The sequence below is a fragment of the Castanea sativa genome, chromosome 4 (assembly GCF_040712315.1).
Source record: "Castanea sativa cultivar Marrone di Chiusa Pesio chromosome 4, ASM4071231v1".
NCBI classification, from domain to species: Eukaryota; Viridiplantae; Streptophyta; class Magnoliopsida; order Fagales; family Fagaceae; genus Castanea; species Castanea sativa.
This window is the reverse complement of record NC_134016.1, coordinates 51,254,701-51,276,072: the sequence shown is the minus strand read 5'-3', so window position 1 is coordinate 51,276,072 and position 21,372 is coordinate 51,254,701. Positions and strand designations below refer to the sequence as shown.

The 21,372-nt window shown below is 30.7% G+C and overlaps 2 protein-coding genes across 5 annotated transcripts in view; both read left to right on the top strand.

The window, feature by feature from the left end:
- The first annotated feature begins 9,352 nt into the window (after positions 1–9,352).
- Positions 9,353–21,372, top strand: part of LOC142631242 (uncharacterized) — a 62,910-nt gene continuing 50,890 nt past the window's right edge. For all 4 annotated transcript variants that reach the window (XR_012843555.1, XR_012843554.1, XM_075805358.1 and 1 more), the window contains exon 1: positions 9,353–9,749. The gene's annotated coding sequence lies outside the window, so the exon portion shown is untranslated. The remainder of the gene's footprint in view (positions 9,750–21,372) is intronic.
- On the top strand, positions 9,760–12,847 carry LOC142631239 (receptor-like protein EIX2). The gene has a single exon (XM_075805355.1). It carries the CDS (start codon positions 9,851–9,853, stop codon positions 12,716–12,718), a length of 2,868 nt encoding a protein of 955 aa, XP_075661470.1. The 5' UTR covers positions 9,760–9,850; the 3' UTR covers positions 12,719–12,847.

Here is a 21,372-nt window from a genome sequence, read left to right as displayed (position 1 = left end):
CTTTAAATTTTTTAATTAATTTACTAATTTCAGTTATAAAAAGAAAGGAAAAAAGAAAAGAAAATAAAGGATAATTTGTCAATATGTATGGTAAAAAAAACATAATGTTGAGTAATTTTGAAAGTGTTAAATTAAAATGTCATTTTCATGTCAAGTTGTTGGTATTTGCATTTTTTTTTTCCAAAGCTATATTTTTCTCTCTTCATCACAATCATCAATTTATGAACTCATTTTTATTCGAAATGCTATATAATTTTTTTGTTCTCAAAGGTGATATATATATATATATATATAGGGTTTGGAATTAGATGATAGATAAGATACAACATAATTTTGCTCATATAAAGAGATTTATGATATCCTTCAGCCCTCTCCATGATGAAATCCTAGTTTCGCCCCTGGACCAAGTAGAGGTCATCCTCTTCGCTGGCATACCCCAAAAGCTTCACCTATAAAGATTTTACTAGTGATTATACTCAAGCCTTTCTTTCACACCATGCTAAGAGTCAATCATAATTACTCACCACATTGTGATGGATCTTGCATAATACCTTTATGCAAAGAACTCTTTGGATTTAATAGACCTTATCTTTTTTATTGCAGCCTCCTGAAGGTTGAAGAGTTTGTCATCATTTAAAAGTACATGTTCAAGGAAAAGGAAGAAAACTATAACACTGATGTTTTCGATTAAATTCTCATTTAGATGCCTTAACAGAACACATGAAAGATGAGAGTAATGTGAGTCATAACATATGCCTTCACAGGCAAGCAGCAAGCATGAACACTATATCAAAATTCACTGCAATCTCTAACTACTCATCAACATATATGATCTACCTTACACTAGTGAAAAAAAAATTCAGTAAATCACCAAATTGGTCCCATCTTACAGAAGTTAGTCAATTTCAGATTAAATTAGACTACTTCACACCAAGCATTAACATTATTATTTATAAAAGTGACCAAATCCTAAAACCTTTAACATCAACTTGATTTTCAAACTTTCAAAGCTTCACTACCTTGGTTTCGGCACTTAAAGCTAGTAAATGGGACTAGAGGGCGAACGCAAAAAAAAATTATGGGCTTTGTCATTGGATATGCATGATGAGTTCAAGTGAAAGTGATAAACAATAATTCATAGTATGCCACATAAAATAGTTATAAAAAATAATGCCATAAATGTTGTGATTTTGGAAGAATGAAAAACCACGTGAAAAAAGAACAGAAAGAAGCTTGAGTTAATAATAAGTAAATAAATAAATTAAAAATAAAAGAAAGAGAAGAAATAATAATAAAATTTAATGCAAAAGAAAAAAGAAGAAAAAGTGGTGCACATGACTCTGCCATATAACACGATTTTCTTAATAATTTTAAGTGACATATTATGGCATGTTGGTCTTTGGTGGGTGATATCATTTTTTCGTTTGAACCCTTTTTTTTTTTTAAAGATTTCTTTATGTAGGGTTTGTTTGAATTACTTAGCTTTAATTGTCTGTGTTAGAGGTTTGCAGTATAGTCAATATCATATGTTCTGTCTATACTTGGTAGTTGGGATAGTAAGTCACATTTAGGAAAATTAGACCATTTTTCCTTTGTATAAATAAGGGGGGTCCCAATGGGATGAGTGGTTAGCAATTCTCTCCAAAACATTGTGGGAACATAAAAAGTTTTCCATTCTAGACTTTTCACACTTAAAGAACATGACTTTTCAACTAATCATACTAGAGATTTTAGTACCTACAACAATTTCACAATATCAAACAAACCCACTGTATACGATAGGAAATTCTATTGTCCTGTTGAATTTTGTTGGCTAGTTTTGATTAGGAAATATTTTGTGCCAGAGCATCACACATTTTCAATTAACTTGGAGGACAATTTTTACAATATATTATCAGATGGAGAAAAAACTAGAGTATATTCAATGTTAGTGTACATGGGAAGAAATTTGTTCCTAGTTAGATCTTTTCAGAGAAAGTTGTATCAAGCACGAGTGAAGACTTCCAAGATACAAACACTAACAAGACTTCTTTTTTTTTCATAACTTTTAATACATTCTACCCATGACACTAGTTTGTTACCTATTTTATACTAACATATATATATATATATATATATATATATATATATATATATATATGTTTTGTATAATTTATTATACCTATATGCAATATTGATGAAATTTCCAATGCTACTTATTTTAAAGTTCCATTTGGATATAATAATAGCGTAGTCAACTAAATTCAATCGGTAGATTAGGACAATACTTCATTTTTTGAGTAACCTAACTAAAATTAGTAACAAGCCAACAAATCAATTAATTAAGTTGTTGTTACAAAAAAAAAAAAAAAAAACTAATTAAGTTGAACAGCTTATCTAAAGTCCATGGTCTAAAGCTTGAGAAAAAATCCATTTAAATTTTAAACCAACACAAAAGAAGAAATTATAAAGGAATTAAAGAAAAAAGGAATAGTAAAAAAACAAACAAAAATTTAATCTACACTTAAATTCCTATAAGGATGAACACAATAGCAATAGCTCTTTTTTTTTTTTTAAATAAAGATTAAAAAAAAAACCTATGCTTATTTTGTATGCATGATAAAGTACCCCGTCACAAAGGTTCATTAATTTTCAAGGCTATGCCATCATTTCCATTTTTACTCTTCTTATTGCTGGCAAATTATAAAGCTGCAAAAGCAACATATTATAAAACATGTTATAAATATCTTTTGGTATGGATCACAAGATAAGAAAATTTAATGACAAACTGCCATTGTGAGAGGACTTACTTGTAAGTGTTTGACATCCCAACCAAAATCTATTATATGATTAGAATCCCAATTGATCATTCTTGAATTATATTTTCTTGCGGGATAATAATTATTTTAGGTAAGGTAGTTTCCACTTTCCAATTGATCCTAAGTCTAATTAAAACATTCATGCATAAGAACTTTTTTTTGTATTTAATAATTCAATTGTTACAGCATGGGGAGGGTGTCCAATCCTCATAATGTATAAAGAAGAGCCAAAAATGCCATTAAAGTAAAAGACTTTTGATCATATTTCTGTACATGTCACCATTGGAATTTTATTTTCATTATTCTTTCCTAATTGACGGATTCAATCCAGTTAATCAAGCTATTAATATCTGTAATAGGAACTTTAAAATTAGTGGAACTAGACGTTTCATCATACATTATGCACTCCCTGTAAAATCTCTCCTTTTTTTTTTTTTTTTTGTTGAGAAAGATGGACTTTGATTTTTAGGGAAAGTCGAAATTGGTTAAACCACCAATAGTGCTTTATTCTACAATGAATTCAGTACAAGAGGACAATACTATTTGAAATTCTGGTGCTGTGAGTATAGTTTGAGTTTAATCTTAGTAATGATTTTGTTCAAATGACAAATATTTTAATTTTCCCTTGGAAATTAAAAAAAAAAAGTATTAATGCCCAAAAATTTTAAGGTTTTTGAACTTAATTTCTTGAATACAGAAATGTTATTTAGAATTTGAATAAATTTTTCGGATTTGTAATTAGTGTATAAATGAACAATTTAGAGAATGTGATCGCAATTCTCATTAATGCAGTGAAATAATACACATCTCTATTTTATATACAAGAATTAACTAACTAACTACAACGGCTACAATTTTCTACTAAGCCTAAGCTTATTGCTGGCAAAAGCAGCAAATTAGTGAAAAAACAAGTTTCTAATATCTATTGGTATGGATCATAAGCAAATTTAAAAACAAACTGCCATTGTGATTTGTTAGAGGACATACTTGTTCTATGTTTGGCATATTAATTAAAATATATTTCAAGATTAGAATTCTAGTTTATTATTTCTTGAATTAAAATTTTTTGGTAGGATATTAATTGTTTTAGGTAAGGCGGTTTCCATTTGCTCCCAAGTTTCTCTATCTAAAAGATTCATGAATAAGATTTAGAACCACGTTTCTACATAGAACACCATTGGTATTTTATTTTTATTATTTTTCTTCCTAATCAACATATTCAGTCCAGTTGATTAAGTATTAATATATTAGTGCAATTTGAAGTCTCCTCTGTCCGTGGTACATATTAGTGGCGTAAATTTAACCAACATAAAATTGTATGTCAACTGTTTTGAACCTCTTTTTTTTTTTTTTTTTTTTTTAATATGAATAAGAATATAAGATCACAAAAAATAGCTAATAACCATCTCCATCCATTATTATTATTATCATTATGTATTTTTATAAATACGATAGAATTTTCCCAAAAAAAAAAAAGAATTTTAACTTATGCCTTTATATCATCAAGTTAAGATATCAATTAGTTTTTTATGTCCCGGCAATGGAAAATTATTTGATTCTAAAAAAAAAAGTTTTTTTTTTTTTATGTATGTGGGGTTTGAAATTTGAATTCCAAATTTCTTACTTGATAATAAGAAACTTTATTAGTTAAACTAACCGGAACCCATTATTTTTATATAAATTTCGCTATTATATATATGTTCAATGGTTCCAAGTAGAACCTTCAATTAAATAAAAAATAAAAACTATAGTAATACCCGACGACTTAAAGTCAGAGTCAAACCTATTCCATTTCAATGATCCTTTGAATTTTTAAATTTTTTTTTAAATTTTGATACACGTAATGAATGATGAATGATGATGGCCAATCAAAGTTCAGTCTAGAATACAATGCACAATTGGTCAAATTAGAAAATAGAAAATTGAAATGCATCCAAATGAACTAGAGTATATTCAACATTAGTGTGCCTAGATGACTTCCCAAATACAAACACTAACAATAAAATCAATGTATGTCAAAATAATTTAGATTTTGACACTTGCACATTCATGAACTTTTGGTTGCACACTAGTATTGATTGGGAAAGATTTTGTGCCAGAGCATCACACATTTTCAATTAATTTGAATGACAATTTCCACAATATATTATCAAATGGAGAAAAAACTAGAGTATATTCAACCTTGGTGTGCTTGGAAAGAAATTTGTTCCTAGTGAGATCTTTTCTAAGAAAACTGTGCCAAGCACAAGGAAGACTTCCAAGATAGAAACACTAACAAAGTGGGACATATTCTATATTAATGATCCTTGAATATTTGAAATTTTTTTGATAAAGTAATGAATGATGATGACAAATCAAAGCTCCGTGTAAAATAAGTTGCACAGCACTTTTCTCAAGTTAGAAAAGTGCTTGTAGCTAAATTGACATCTCCCCATGCACAAAGTGTTTGGGAGTCTAGGGGGAAAGGGTTCGAGCTGTGGGGTTAGCAGCATATTGTAATTATCTCTAAAAAAAAAAATGATATATGTATCCAAAAATGAACCTATTAAAGTCCCACAAAATTGTCGCATATACAAGACTCACCGAGTCAATGCTTTACGCCAAATCCCTAATGCGTGGGACAAATTTAAAGCATTAAAAACTGATTAAGCTCAAGTCAACAAACAAAAATTCTTGCCAACTCTAATAGCCTATCACCAAACAACATGTGGTAAAGTTCGCAACTAATAAATAGTCTAAAACGATGCTTAATTTAGTTTGCAATGAAACAATGTACATGACAAGTAGCATAACAATAGCTTAGAACTAAGCAACAAAAGCACACTGGGATGTGTAATTGCTTCAATCTTTAATATATACTTTGTTGTGGATCAAAATTTCAGTTAAGTCTATATACAGTAATAATTAATCAATGACTGGTTGCAAAAAAAAAAAAAAAAATAAGGGCAGAGCTTGAGTCCAGTGAAAATTTTCACTGGACACGGCAGGATTTGGACACATGTCCACTCTTGGACACGTGTCCCCAATCCAATGTGTCCAGATAAAACTTTCACTGAACACAAGCCACACCCTAATAATAATCATTGACGAACATTTTTAGATTTATTTTCATATGAATTTATTTTTCTTTTCCAATGTTCTCTACAACTTATAATTAATATTTGAAATTCAAGATATCAATTTCTTTTCCAACTAGAAGTTTCATCATATATATTTTTGGCATGAATTTCAAATAAACAATGTTGTCAATTGTGAATAAGACCACTAAAATAGCTAATAAACAGAATAACTAGGACACCACTTCATTTCGCCTAACATCAAAAAATTATGCAATCCTTGGAAAAAAATTTATTTTTTATTTTTATTTTTTGGAGATATATAAACTTCATTTTCGAGGGAATGTTGAAATTAAGTTAAACCACAAATAGAGCCTTAAATGAATTTAGGACAGGAGGCCATTAATACCTAACATAAAAAAATTGGCTCATATCCATGACACGTTCATAAAATGTATTCTTGATTATCTCAATTTTGGTCCTAAAATAATCACAATAGTGGTTAATAATCATTTCAACTCTTTACTAGTAAAAGCATATGACTTTTGGAACTTGGCAGCCTTATACTAGACTTTTCAATGGCTAGATAAAGAAATTTCACAATATCAAACAAACCCACTGTATACGATAGGAAATTCTATTGTCCTGTCAAATTCTGTTGACTAGTTTTGATTAGGAAATATTTTGTGCCAGAGCATCACACATTTTCAATTAACTTGGATGACAATTTCCACAACATATTATCAAATGGAGAAAAAACTAGAGTATATTCAATGTTAGTGTACATGGGAAGAAATTTGTTCCTAGTTAGATCTTTTCAGAGAAAGTTGTATCAAGCACGAGTGAAGACTTCCAAGATACAAACACTAACAAGACTTTTTTTAAAAAAAACTTTTAATACATTCTACCCATGACACTAGTTTGTTACCTATTTTGTACTAACATATATATATGTTTTGTATAATTTATTATACCTATATGCAATATTGATGAAATTTCCAATGCTACTTATTTTAAAGTTCCATTTGGATATAATAATAGCGTAGTCAACTAAATTCAATCGGTAGATTAGGACAATACTTCATTTTTTGAGTAACCTCACTAAAATTAGTAACAAGCCAACAAATCAACTAATTAAGTTGTTGTTATAAAAAAAAAACTAATTAAGTTGTAACGTATAACTTATATGTCTAGCTTATTTTGATTAGTAGTTGATCAATAATAATAGGAATTTGTTGTGTTAATTCATCGGGCAGTTTAATGTGTGGCACTTTGAGATCCATTCCCTGCCTACAAGCTACAAAGTATCTCACGATATCAGCTTAAAAATGAATATTGGCTTGATTGTTTGTTTCATCCCATGTTTGAAATATTAGAGGTAGTCATGAAGGGATTCACCTATGATTTTTGCATTTTTAGAGAAAACAACAAAAATAAAAGATAAAAGTTTTTCTTATATATATAAAAAAAAGATAAAAAAGATAAAAGTTTTAAAATGGCAATAGCTATCACAAATTATGTAAACAAGTAAACATAGTCCGATTTATCAAAAATGACGAATCAAAATCCCGTATAAACAAGTAAACAAAGTGGGATTTATCACAAATGATGAATCAAAATCCCATCTAAAATATGTTACTCTTTTGGTGTTAAGTTTAGAAAATTGATATAAATCCAAATGAACCTAAATAAGGGCCCAAAATATGACCATTTTTTATTTTTTTTACTCTATTTTTATATTGTTTTTTACATTGTTGGGTCTTGAATCTTGATGAACAAGCTTAAGTTATGCATTAACTATATAAATTTGTTCTTTAAATTTGTATTATTTAAGAACCAAAAAGGGTGTTGATATGTTTCTTGTGGCATTTTTCTCAATTACATTACTCAAAGGCAAGAGCTCCTTTTTCTCGCCAAGAATAAAAGTTGGAATTGTAAGTAGATGAGAGGCAAGAAGGTGGCAGCTAAGGCTATGCAAATAAAAGGAGCATTCCAAGTGCTTTCTAGATTGGTCGTCTTCTATCTAGATTAAAACTCTATGACCTTTCAACTGGTACTTCATTTTTCTTTTTTTTACATTCATATATATTCCGAAATCTATTCTTTCCAATGAATTTATTTGTCTTATAATCTCTAACAAAGTCAATTTATTCATCTGATACGCCTTTTTTTGTTGTTCTTCTACATGCTAAAATATTATAATTATTGCTTATAACACTAAATTAGTTTTTCCGATTCTCAAAAAAAAAAAAAAATATATATATATATATATATATATTTTTTCCAAAACCTATTGCTCTAGATTAATGACTTTTTCTGAGTGTAATTAATTATTCTCTTCTATGTAAAAACTTTTATAGTTTTTATTTTATTATTTTTGAGTTTTTTGATTGCATTTTATATGGCAAGAAAAAACCCAGGATTTTGCAAACAAATTGAACAATGAGAGGGATTATATTATATTAAAAAAATGATTGAGACGTAAATTGTTATTAAAGAAAGGATGCCATTGATAATAGACATGGCATGCCTAACATTATTGGTGTTAGTATTTTTTTTTCCTCTTAAATTGTAATTTATTTTTTCAAGTGATCATAACTTTAGGCAAATTTAAAATTTAAAATTTTTGTTCAACTAATATGTGCATGGCACGAATTAAGGACTAGTTATTACTATTAGTTTTCACTTTAAAAACTTTGTTGCTAAACAATCACAATTCACTGCCATAATACTCATAGACTTAAGTTACATATTCTGTTTTAAAGATTGTTGAATTTTGATACAACTAATGAATGGTATTGACCAGTCAAATTACCGCGTAAATTTTTGTGTAAAATGCGTTGCACCTTAATAAAGATAGTCAAATTACTGTGTACAATGCGTTGCACCTTTATGTGTAAAATGCGTTGCACCTTCATAAAGATAGTCAAATTACCGTGTACAATACTGAGAGACTTAAGTCACAGTGGGACATATTCTATTTTAATGATTTTGATACAAGTAATGAATGAGTACTGACCAGTCAAATTACCTTGTAAAATGCCTCATAAAGATAGAAAATTGATATGTATCCAATTGAACCTAAGGGCCTACAAATAGAGGGTCTCATCCATAAGACTTCCTCAGTCAGTCAATCCCTAATGTGTGGCTGAAATTGAAAGCATCAAATAAACACCTCGAGGACAATACAATAAATGTATGGATGGGTGGATGGGTCCGCTTCCTAAAGATTGTAGAATTTTGATACAAGTAATGAATGAGTACTGACTAGTCAAATTACCGTGTAAAATGCGTTGCACTTTCATAAAGATAGAAAATTGACATGTATCCAATTGAACATAAGGGCTTACAAATAGAGGGTCCCATCTACGAGACTTACTCAGTCAATCCCTAATGTGTGGATGAAATTGAAACAAACTCTCGAGCACCATACAATAAGATGGATGGATGGATGGATATATAGGCCCACTTCCTATAAATAAGTCCTATGCCATTGGTACCAAACATAACAAAATCATAAATCATCAGTTTTATTATTATAATTTTTATAAAAGCACGATGATGAGAGCTGTTACTCTAACCCTTCTCCTTTGTTTGCTCACTATTCATCCTCCTCCTAACTTCTGCACTGCCCACTCTGACTCTGAGGTTCGTTGCATTGAAAGCGAGCGACACGCCCTTCTCAACTTCAAGCAACACCTTACAGATCCTTCTAACCGCCTTGCCTCTTGGGCTGCTTCTGCATCTGACGTGGATTGCTGTCACTGGGTCGGTGTTGTCTGCCACAACCGCACCGGTCATGTCCTCCAACTCCGTCTCAGAAGCTATTATCCTATGGGTGATGAAGACCAATGGGAAGCTCAATATGAAGCTTATAGGAGGTCCACATTTGGTGGTAAGATAAATCCTTCTCTGCTTGATTTGAAGCATTTGATTTACTTGGACCTCAGTTACAATGATTTTGGTGGTATTCCAATTCCCAAATTCCTCGGTTCAATGGGGAGCTTAAGATATCTTAATCTCTCCTTTGCGGGATTTGGGGGATTGATTCCTCATCAACTTGGGAATCTCTCTAATTTGCAATATCTCAATCTTGGACTTAATTATTATGAGTACAATAATGTGCATGTCATGAACTTTCATTGGCTTTCTGGTCTTCCTTCACTACAACACCTTGATATGAGTGGTGTAGACCTTAGCAAAGCCTCTGATTGGTTACAGGTGTCAAACAAACTCCCTTCATTGTTTGTGTTGCGATTGTCAAATTGCCACTTTTCTAGTTTCATTCCACCACTGATACCCAGTAGTATTAACTTTTCATCTCTCACCACCCTTGATCTTTCATCCAATCGTTTTGAAAACACTTCGATTCTGTTTTGGGTCTTTGGTCTTCATAATCTGGTTTCTCTTGATCTATCTTACAATCAGTTTCAAGGTTCAATCCCTGTTCATCTCCAGAACTTGACTTCACTTAGGCACCTCGATCTATCCGGGAATCAGTTTCAAGGTCCAATCCCTGTTCATCTCCAGAACTTGACTTCACTTAGGCACCTCAATCTATCTGGGAATCAGTTTCAAGGTCCAATCCCTGTTCATCTCCAGAACTTGACTTCACTTAGGCACCTCGATCTATCTTCCAATCAGTTTCAAGGTCCAATCCCTGTTCATCTCCAGAACTTGACTTCACTTAGGCACCTCGATCTATCTTCCAACGCTTTCAACTCTTTAATTCCCAATTGGTTGTACAGTTTTAGTCATCTTGAGTTCCTCAGCCTCAGATATAATTATTTGCAGGGCACAATCTCTAGTGCCATTGGAAACCTAACATCTGCCATTAGCATAGACTTGTCATCCAATGAACTTGAAGGAAAGGTACCAAGATCTTTGGGTAATCTCTGCAACTTAAGGGAAATTAGATTGTCATCCAACAAATGGAGTCAAGAGATATCTGAAATCTTTGAAAGTCTATTAAGATGTGCTTCAAATGGACTAGAGATCTTATATTTGTCTAATGCTCAACTGTCTGGGCAGTTAACTGTTGAACTTGGGCAATTTAAAAATCTGGTCAGTCTTTCTTTGGGGAATAATTCAATTTCAGGTCAAATTCCATGGTCTATAGGAAATCTTTCATCCTTGAGATCCTTGGACCTTGAGAGTAATCAAATTAATGGTACTCTCCCTCAAAGTTTTGGACAACTTTCAAAATTAGAGTATCTGAATATTGGTTTAAATATGTTGGAGGGTGTGGTTTTAGAAGTTCATTTTGCCAATTCAATGAGATTGAAAACACTTGTTGCGTCTCAGAACCGACTGACTTTAGAAGTAAGTGACAATTGGACCCCTCCTTTTCAGCTCAACGATTTACATTTGGGATCATGGAATTTAGGGCCGAAATTTCCTTTGTGGCTCTGTTCACAAAGGCAACTTTCGACCTTGGGCATATCCAACACAAGGATTTTAGATACAGTTCCTCCTTCCTTTTGGAACTTGACTTCTCAGCTTTCTTATCTAAATATCTCTCATAATCAGATCTATGGAGAGATTCCAGAGATTCCATATATCCCAATGATTTTGTCCTATTCTCCGGTACTTGATATGAGTTCAAATCGCTTCAAAGGTCTGTTACCTTGTATATCCTCTAATGTGACCTTTCTTGATCTTTCTAACAATTCACTATCTGGATCTATTTCTCACTTTTTGTGTTACAAGATGAATGAGCCCAAAAATATGGAGTTCCTCAATCTTGGAAAAAATCTTTTATCAGGGAAATTAAGTAATTGTTGGATGATGTGGAAAAACTTGTATGCCTTAAATTTGGGAAAAAACAATTTCACTGGTAGTATTCCAACCTCCCTTGGATCTTTGGTTCACCTTTCGTATTTGCACCTAAACAACAACAGATTCTCTAGAAAATTACCATCCTCTTTGAAAAATTGCAAACAGTTGGTGACCATTGATGTTGCTAAGAATGATTTTGTTGGGAGCATACCTTCTTGGATAGGACATAGACTTTCAAGCTTGGTGATTCTTAACCTTCACTCAAATAATTTTCACAGTCACATCCCAGAAGAACTCTGTTCTCTAACTTCACTCCAAATCTTGGACATTTCACATAATAAGCTATTTGGACGCATACCTAAATGTGTCCACAATTTTAGTGCCATGGCCACAAGTAACAGTCCAGATTATCCCTTTTGGTCATTCCAATGGTCAACAGAATATATTTCTCTGCCTATTGAAAGTCAGTTGGTTACAATTAAGGGAAAAGATCTTGAGTATTCCACCACTCTTCAACTAGTAAAAATTATAGACCTTTCCGACAACAATTTGTCAGGAGAGATCCCTAAAGAAGTGATGCATCTCAAAGGATTACGGTCATTAAATTTGTCATTTAATATCTTGATTGGAAGGATTCCTGAGAATATAGGTGATATGGGATCAGTGGAGTCTATTGATTTCTCAAGTAACCAACTTTCTGGTCAAATTCCTCAAAGTATGTCAAGTTTGACATTTTTGAGTCAGTTGAACTTGTCAAACAACAATTTAACTGGGAAAATCCCTTCAAGCACTCAGCTACAAAGTCTTGATGCATCCAATTTTTTTGGAAACAAACTTTGTGGACCTCCACTTATTGATAACTGTACTATAAAGGATGTACAACCTAACACTGAAAAGAAAGAATGCAAGACTTTTAGTGGAGTTGATGCGGATTGGTTTTATGTGAGCATGGCACTTGGATTTGTTGTTGGTTTTTGGGTTGTATGGGGTCCTTTATTGTTGAACAAGCAGTGGAGATTTTTGTACTTTCAATTCCTGGATCACCTAGGGTACAAGGTTACGGGTTTAGTGGCACAAACTTGGTAGCATTGTATGTAAATGTTGTAAGATTCTTAATATTTAGTGCAAACATCATGTAATCATATTAATCAATAGTTTGATTATTTCTTTATCATCTTCAAGCTGATTAATTCTTGTATTTCTTGCTAAATTCACTCCATTAAAATTTATGAATATGATGTTTCTTCTTGTGAACATCAACGACAATCCAAGTTGTAGTTTTATTATTCCTATAGATTAATGGTGTAAAATTACATTTTAGTTCAAAAAGTAATTGATTTGTTAAAAGTAATATTCAATACCTTGCAATGATGCCCATTTTTTCTTTAGAGTCTCTTAGCGATCACTCTGTAAAGTCTCAATAAAAAAGAGAACATATCCCTGCATATCTGGGCAAACTAAAAATGCTCTTTGTTACAAATTGAAGCCTATTTGGTGGATTCCTTGCAACTAGTATCTAAGAAGGAAGCATAGGCTATATTGTTCACTTTGTAAAGTCTCAACAAAAAAAGCTCATGCATATCTCGGCAAACTCTAAATGGGCTCTTGTAACAAACTCAAAGGCTATTTGGTTGGATTCCTTGCAACAGAAATCTAAGAATGAAGCTTAGGCTAAAGAAGAGTGTGTCGCCTAAGTCTTCTTTATTTGGAACTAGTTGACGATGCCCACGTTGTTCAGGCATTCTATAGTTATGCTTCAAAATAAATTACAATATTTTTTCTATGTAGTTTTGAATTTTGTGGCTGCATCTTTTATATCACATTCAAGGAACACGAAGAGTCCAATTAAAGAGCAATATTATATTAGAAGAAAATTGGGGAGACAGGGATTGGATGGCAGGAGGTTCAAGGTGGACATGAATCTTTTGGGGACTTCTATATGACCAAAGCTTTTTCCCGCTAGGCTTTGGTCAAGATTGTATGATGACCCAAAATGTACCTCAATTCTAAAATTTGAATTAATAAAATGTGCATGTTACTGGCTGTTGATTGGAATTGTGTGCCTACATGGGTGGGTATACAAGACTAAACTGTTGATTCAATGAGTATGTTTGGGTTTCGCGGTTTTACAGAGGTATTGCAACCGGAGATTTGTTTTTGATGATGTCCAAGTCTTTCTTATATTCCCTCTGGACCTCGACACTCTTAATTGAAAGGTATGGAAACTGAACTGTTGGCCTCCTTAATTATACTGCATTTATTTTGACCTTAGCAACATATTTGTGACACACTGCATTGCAAGTAACAGGCTTGATTAGGAGTCTGCATTGCTATGGTGATGAATTTTCTTGCATGTCAAATTTGAGGAATTCCTGTAACTGTATTTAGAGCCTTTGCATGCATTCAGATTTTGTTCATTTTTTATTTTATTTTCTTAATTTTGGAACGTTGTGCAGTGAAAATTTTTGGGCTAATAACTTTTTTAAATTAACTGAGAAAAACAGTGACTGACTTTATTAGTTTGGTTGCTGCGTGAGAAAAAGAGAGTGAAGTTTGAAATACTATGAACCGTCAACAATTACAATGTATTGGCCAACCATTTCTTGAAATGGGTTCATTTGACTGTTCCAATTTGCTGGCCATAATTAGAGCATTAGCATTGGGATTTGTAAAATTCCCAAATTGCTATTTTAGAACTTGAAAACACTAAAACCCATCTTTACTTGGGTGTCCAAACAAAAAATATTTTACAACTTTGCTACAATGATTTGTTACATATAAGAATTATTGTTCATTTATGCTAAACTTAAATGCCTATGTTTAATTCATCTCTCTCTCTCTCTCTCTCAAAACCCACATAGCCAAGAACCTCCATGGCCAAGACATCCAAGGCTCAGCCACCACCACCCCCACGACATTGGATCTTCTCTATTTGGCAATCTCACCACCAAGAATAATAACAATCTGAACTCCTAGTCCATCACATGTGAACCATTGCTGTTTTATTAACATAAATTAGTTGAAACCCTTGTAAAATTATTAACATTAATTTGTTTTCTTAGTTTTATTCAATAATGAGTAGCATTAATGGAATGAAAAATATAAAACTATTAGAATTGTTTTTGAAAAGAGAAGGAAATTTTTGGATTGAGATAATTAATGATTCTATTTTCTTGACTAAAAAATGCGGATTGGAAACAATATGCTTTATTATCTTTTTCTTTAAAATTTTTAATTAATTTACTAATTTCAGTTATAAAAAGAAAGGAAAAAAGAAAAGAAAATAGAGGATAATTTGTCAATATGTACGGTAAAAAAAACATAATGTTGAGTAATTTTGAAAGTGTTAAATTAAAATGCCATTTTCATGTGAAGTTGTTGGTATTTGCATTTTTTTTTTCCAAAGCTATATTTTTCTCTCTTCATCACAATCATCAATTTGTGAACTCATTTTTATTCGAAATGCTATATAATTTTTTTGTTCTCAAAGGTGATATATATATATATATATATATATATATATATATATATATATATATATATATATATATAGGGTTTGGAATTAGATGATAGATAAGATACACATAATTTTGCTCATATAAAGAGATTTATGATATCCTTCGGCCCTCTCCATGATGAAATCCTAGTTTCGCCCCTAGACCTAGTAGAGGTCATCCTCTTCGCTGGCATACCCCAAAAGCTTCACCTATAAAGATTTCACTAGTGATTATACTCAAGCCTTTCTTTCACACCGTGCTAAGAGTCAATCATAATTACTCACCACATTGTGATGGATCTTGCATGATACCTTTATGCAAAGAACTCTTTGGATTTAATAGACCTTATCTTTTTTATTGCAGCCTCCTGAAGGTTGAAGAGTTTGTCATCATTTAAAAGTACATGTTCAAGGAAATGGAAGAAAACTATAGCACTGATGTTTTCGATTAAATACTCATTTAGATGCCTTAACAGAACACATGAAAGATGAGAGTAATGTGAGTCATAACATATGCCTTCATAGGCAAGCAGCAAGCATGAACACTATATCAAAATTCACTGCAATCTCTAACTACTCATCAACATATATGATCTACCTTACACTAGTGAAATTTTTTTTTTTCTGTAAATCACCAAATTGGTCCCATCTTACAGAAGTTAGTCAATTTAAGATTAAATTAGACTACTTCACACCAAGCATTAACATTATTATTTATAAAAGTGACCAAATCCTAAAACCTTTACCATCAACTTGATTTTCAAACTTTCAAAGCTTCACTACCTTGGTTTCGGCACTTAAAGCTAGTAAATGGGACTAGAGGGCGAATGCATAAAAAAAATTATGGGCTCTGTCATTGGATATGCATGATGAGTTTAAGTGAAAGTGATAAATAATAATTCATAGTATGCCACATAAAATAGTTATAAAAAATAATGCCATAAATATTGTGATTTTGGAAGAATGAAAAACCACGTGAAAAAGAACAGAAAGAAGCTTGAGTTAATAATAAGTAAATAAATAAATTAAAAATAAAAGAAAGAGAAGAAATGATAATAAAATTTAATGCAAAAGAAAAAAGAAGAAAAAGTGGTGCACATGACTCTGCCATATAACACGATTTTCTTAATAATTTCAAGTGACATATTATGGCATGTTGGTCTTTGGTGGGTGATATCATTTTTTCGTTTGAACCCCTTTTTTTTTTTTTTTTTTTAAGATTTCTTTATGTAGGGTTTGTTTGAATTACTTAGCTTGAATTGTTTGTGTTAGAGGTTTGCAGTATAGTCAATATCATATGTTCTGTCTATACTTGGCAGTTGGGATAGTAAGTCACACTTAGGAAAATTAGACCATTTTTCCTTTGTATAAATAAGGGGGGTCCCAATGGGATGAGCGGCTAGCAATTCTCTCCAAAACATTGTGGGACCATAAAAAGTTTTCCATTCTAGACTTTTCACACTTAAAGAACATGACTTTCCAACTAATTATACTAGAGATTTTAGTACTTACAGCAATTTCACAATATCAAATAAACCCACTGTATACGATAGGAAATTCTATTGTCCTGTTGAATTCTGTTGGCTAGTTTTGATTAGGAAATATTTTGTGCCAGAGAATCACACATTTTCAATTAACTTGGAGAACAATTTTTACAATATATTAGCAGATGGAGAAAAAACTAGAGTATATTCAATATTAGTGTACATGGGAAGAAATTTGTTCCTAGTTAGATCTTTTCAGAGAAAGTTGTATCGAGCACGAGTGAAGACTTCCAAGATACAAACACTAACCAGACTTCTTTTTTTTTATATAACTTTTAATACATTCTACCCATGACACTAGTTTGTTACCTATTTTATACTAACATTTATATATATATATATATATACATACACACACACACACACACACATATATATATATGTTTTGTATAATTTATTATACCTATATGCAATATTGATGAAATTTCCAATGCTACTTATTTTAAAGTTCCATTTGGATATAATAATAACGTAGTCAACTAAATTCAATTGGTAGATTAGGACAATACTTCATTTTTTGAGTAACCTAAATAAAATTAGTAACAAGCCAACAAATCAATTAATTAAGTTGTTGTTACAAAAAAAAAAAAACTAATTAAGTTGAACAGCATATCTAAAGTCCATGCTCTAAAGCTTGAGAAAAAATCCATTTAAATTTTAAACCAACACAAAAGAAGAAATTATAAAGGAATTAAAGAAAAAAGGAATAGGAAAAAAACAAAACAAAAATTTAATCTACACTTAAATTTCTATAAGGATGAACACAATAGCAATAGCTTTTTAAAAAAAATAATGATTAAAAAAAAAACCTATGCTTATTTTGTATGCATGATAAAGTACCCCATCACAAAGGTTCATTAATTTTCAAGGCTATGCCATCATTTCCATTTTTACTCTTATTATTTCTGGCAAATTATAAAGCTGCAAAAGCAACAGATTATAAAACATGTTATAAATATCTTTTGGTATGGATCACAAGATAAGAAAATTTAATGACAAACTGCCATTGTGAGAGGACTTACTTGTAAGTGTTTGACATCCCAACCAAAATCTATTATATGATTAGAACCCCAATTGATCATTCTTGAATTACATTTTCTTGCAGGATATTAATTATTTAAGGTAAGATAGTTTCCACTTTCCAACTGATTTTTAAGTCTAATTAAAACATTCATGCATAAGGATTTTTTTTTGTATTTAATAATTCAATTGTTACAACATGGGGAGGGTGTCCTCAATCCTCCTAATGTATAAAGAAGAGCCAAAAATGCCATTAAAGTAATTAAAAGACTTTTGATCATATTTCTGTACATGTCACCATTGGAATTTTATTTTCATTATTCTTTCCTAATTGACGGATTCAATCCAGTTAATCAAGCTATTAATATCTGTAATAGGAACTTTAAAATTAGTGGAACTAGACGTTTCATCATACGTTATGCACTCCCTGTAAAATCTCTCCTTTTTTTTTTTTTTTTTTTTTTTTTTTTTTTGTTGTTGAGAAAGATGGACTTTGATTTTTAGGGAAAGTCGAAATTGGTTAAACCACCAATAGTGCTTTATTCTACAATGAATTCAGTACAAGAGGACAATACTATTTGAAATTCTTGTGCTGTGAGTATAGTTTGTGTTTAATCTTAGTAATGATTTTGTTCAAATGACAAATATTTTAATTTTTCCCTTGGAAATTAAAAAAAAAAGTATTAATGCCCAAAAATTTTAAGGTTTTTGAACTTAATTTCTTGAATACAGAAACGTTATTTAGAATTTGAATAAATTTTTCGGATTTGTAATTAGTGTATAAATGAACAATTTAGAGAATGTGATCGCAATTCTCATTAATGCAGTGAAATAATACACATCTCTGTTTTATATACAAGAATTAACTAACTAACTACAATGGCTACAATTTTCTACTAAGCCTAAGCTTATTGCTGGCAAAAGCAGCAAATTAGTGAAAAAACAAGTTTCTAATATATATTGGTAGGGATCATAAGCAAATTTAAAACCAAACTGTCATTGTGATTTGTGAGAGGACATACTTGTTCTGTGTTTGGCATATTAATTAAAATCTATTTCACGATTAGAATTCCATTTTATTATTTCTTGAATTAAAAATTTTTGGCGGGATATTAATTGTTTTAGGTAAGGCGGTTTCCATTTGCTCCCAAGTTTCTCTATCTAAAAGATTCATGCATAAGATTTAGAACCACGTTTCTACATAGAACACCACTGGTATTTTATTTTTATTGTTTTTCTTCCTAATCAACATATTCAGTCCAGTTGATTAAGTATTTATATATTAGTGGAATATGAAGTCTCCTCTATTCGTGGTACATATTAGTGGCTTGAATTTAACCAACATAAAATTGTATGTCAACTGTTTTGAACCTCTTTTTTTTTTATTTTTTTTTTAAATGTGAATAAGAATATAAGATCACAAAAAATAGTTAATAACCATCTCCATCCATTATTATTATTATCATTATGTATTTTTATGAATACGATAGAATTTTCTTCTAAATTTTTTTTTTAAACTTATGCCTTTATATCATCAAGTTAAGATATCAATTAGTTTTTTATGTCCCGACAACTGAAAATTATTTGATTCTAAAAAAAAAAAGGTTTTTTTTTTATGTAGGTGGGGTTTGAAATTTGAATTCCAAATATCTTATTTGATAATAAGAGACTTTATTAGTTAAACTAACTGGAACCCATTATTTTTATATAAATTTCGCTATTATATATATGTTCTATGGTTCCAAATAGAACCTTCAATTGAATAAAAAATAAAAACTATAGTAATACCTGACGACTTAAAGTCAGAGTTGAACCTACCATTTCAATGATCCTTTGAATTTTAAAATTTAAAAAAAAAAAATTTTGATACACGTAATGAATGATAAATGATGATGGCCAATCAAAGTTCAGTCTAGAATACAATGCACAATTGGTCAAATTAGAAAATAGAAAATTGAAATGCATCCAAATGAACTAGAGTATATTCAACATTAGTGTGCCTAGATGACTTCCCAGATACAAACACTAACAATAAAATCAATGTATGTCAAAATAATTTAGATTTTGAAACTTGCACATTCATGAACTTTTGGTTGCACACTAGTATTGATTGGGAAAGATTTTGTGCTAGAGCATCACACATTTTCAATTAATTTGAATGACAATTTCCACAATATATTATCAAATGGAGAAAAAACTAGAGTATATTCAACCTTGGTGTGCTTGGAAAGAAATTTGTTCCTAGTGAGATATTTTCTAAGAAAACTGTGCCAAGCACAAGGAAGACTTCCAAGATAGAAACACTAACAAAGTGGGACATATTCTATATTAATGATCATTGAATATTTGAAATTTTTTTGATAAAGTAATGAATGATGATGACAAATCAAAGCTCCTTGTAAAATAAGTTGCATAGCACTTTTCTCAAGTTAGAAAAGTGCTTGTAGCTGAATTGACACTTCCTCGTGCACAAAGTGTTTGGGGGTCTAGGAGGAAAGGGTTCGAGCTGCGAGGTTAGCAGCATATTGTAATTATCTCTAAAAAATAATGATATATGTATCCAAAAATGAACCTATTAAAGTCCCACAAAATTGTCGCATATACAAGACTCACCGAGTCAATGCTTTACGCCAAATCCCTAATGCGTGGGACAAATTTAAAGCATTAAAAACTGATTAAGCTCAAGTCAACAAACAAAACTTCTTGCCAACTCTAATAGCCTATCACCAAACAACATGTGGTAAAGTTCGTAACTAATAAATAGTCTAAACGATGCTTAATTTAGTTTGCAATGAAACAATGTACACGGACAAGTAGCATAACAATAGCTTAGAACTAAGCAACAAAAGCACACTGGGATGTGTAATTGCTTCAATCTTTAATATATACTTTGTTGTGGATCAAAATTCCAGTTAAGTCTATATACATTAATAATTAATCAATGACTGGCTGCAAAAAATAATAGTAATAATAATAATCATTGACAAACATTTTTAGATTTATTTTCATATGAATTTATTTTTCTTTTCCAATGTTCTCTGCAACTTATAATGAATATTTGAAATTCAAGATATCAATTTCTTTTCCAACTAGAAGTTTCATCATATATATTTTTGGCATGAATTTCAAATAAAAAATTTTGTCAATTGTGAATAAGACCACTAACATAGCTAATAAATAGAATAACTAGGACACCACTTCATTTCGCCTAACATCAAAAAAATATGCAATCCTTGAAAAAAAAAATTTATTTTTTATTTTTATTTTTTGGAGATATATAAACTTCATTTTCTAGGGAATGTTGAAATTAAGTTAAACCACAAATAGTGCCTTAAATGAATTTAGGACAGGAGGCCATTACTACCTAACATCAAAAAATTGGCTCATATCCATGACATGTTCATAAAATATATACAAAACATATATATATATATATATATATATATATGTTTTGTATAATTTTTTTATACCTATATGCAATATTGATGAAATTTCCAATGCTACTTATTTTAAAGTTCCATTTGGATATAATAATAGCGTAGTCAACTAAATTCAATCGGTAGATTAGGACAATACTTCATTTTTTGAGTAACCTCTCTAAAATTAGTAACAAGCCAACAAATCAACTAATTAAGTTGTTGTTATAAAAAAAATCTAATTAAGTTGTAATGTATAACTTA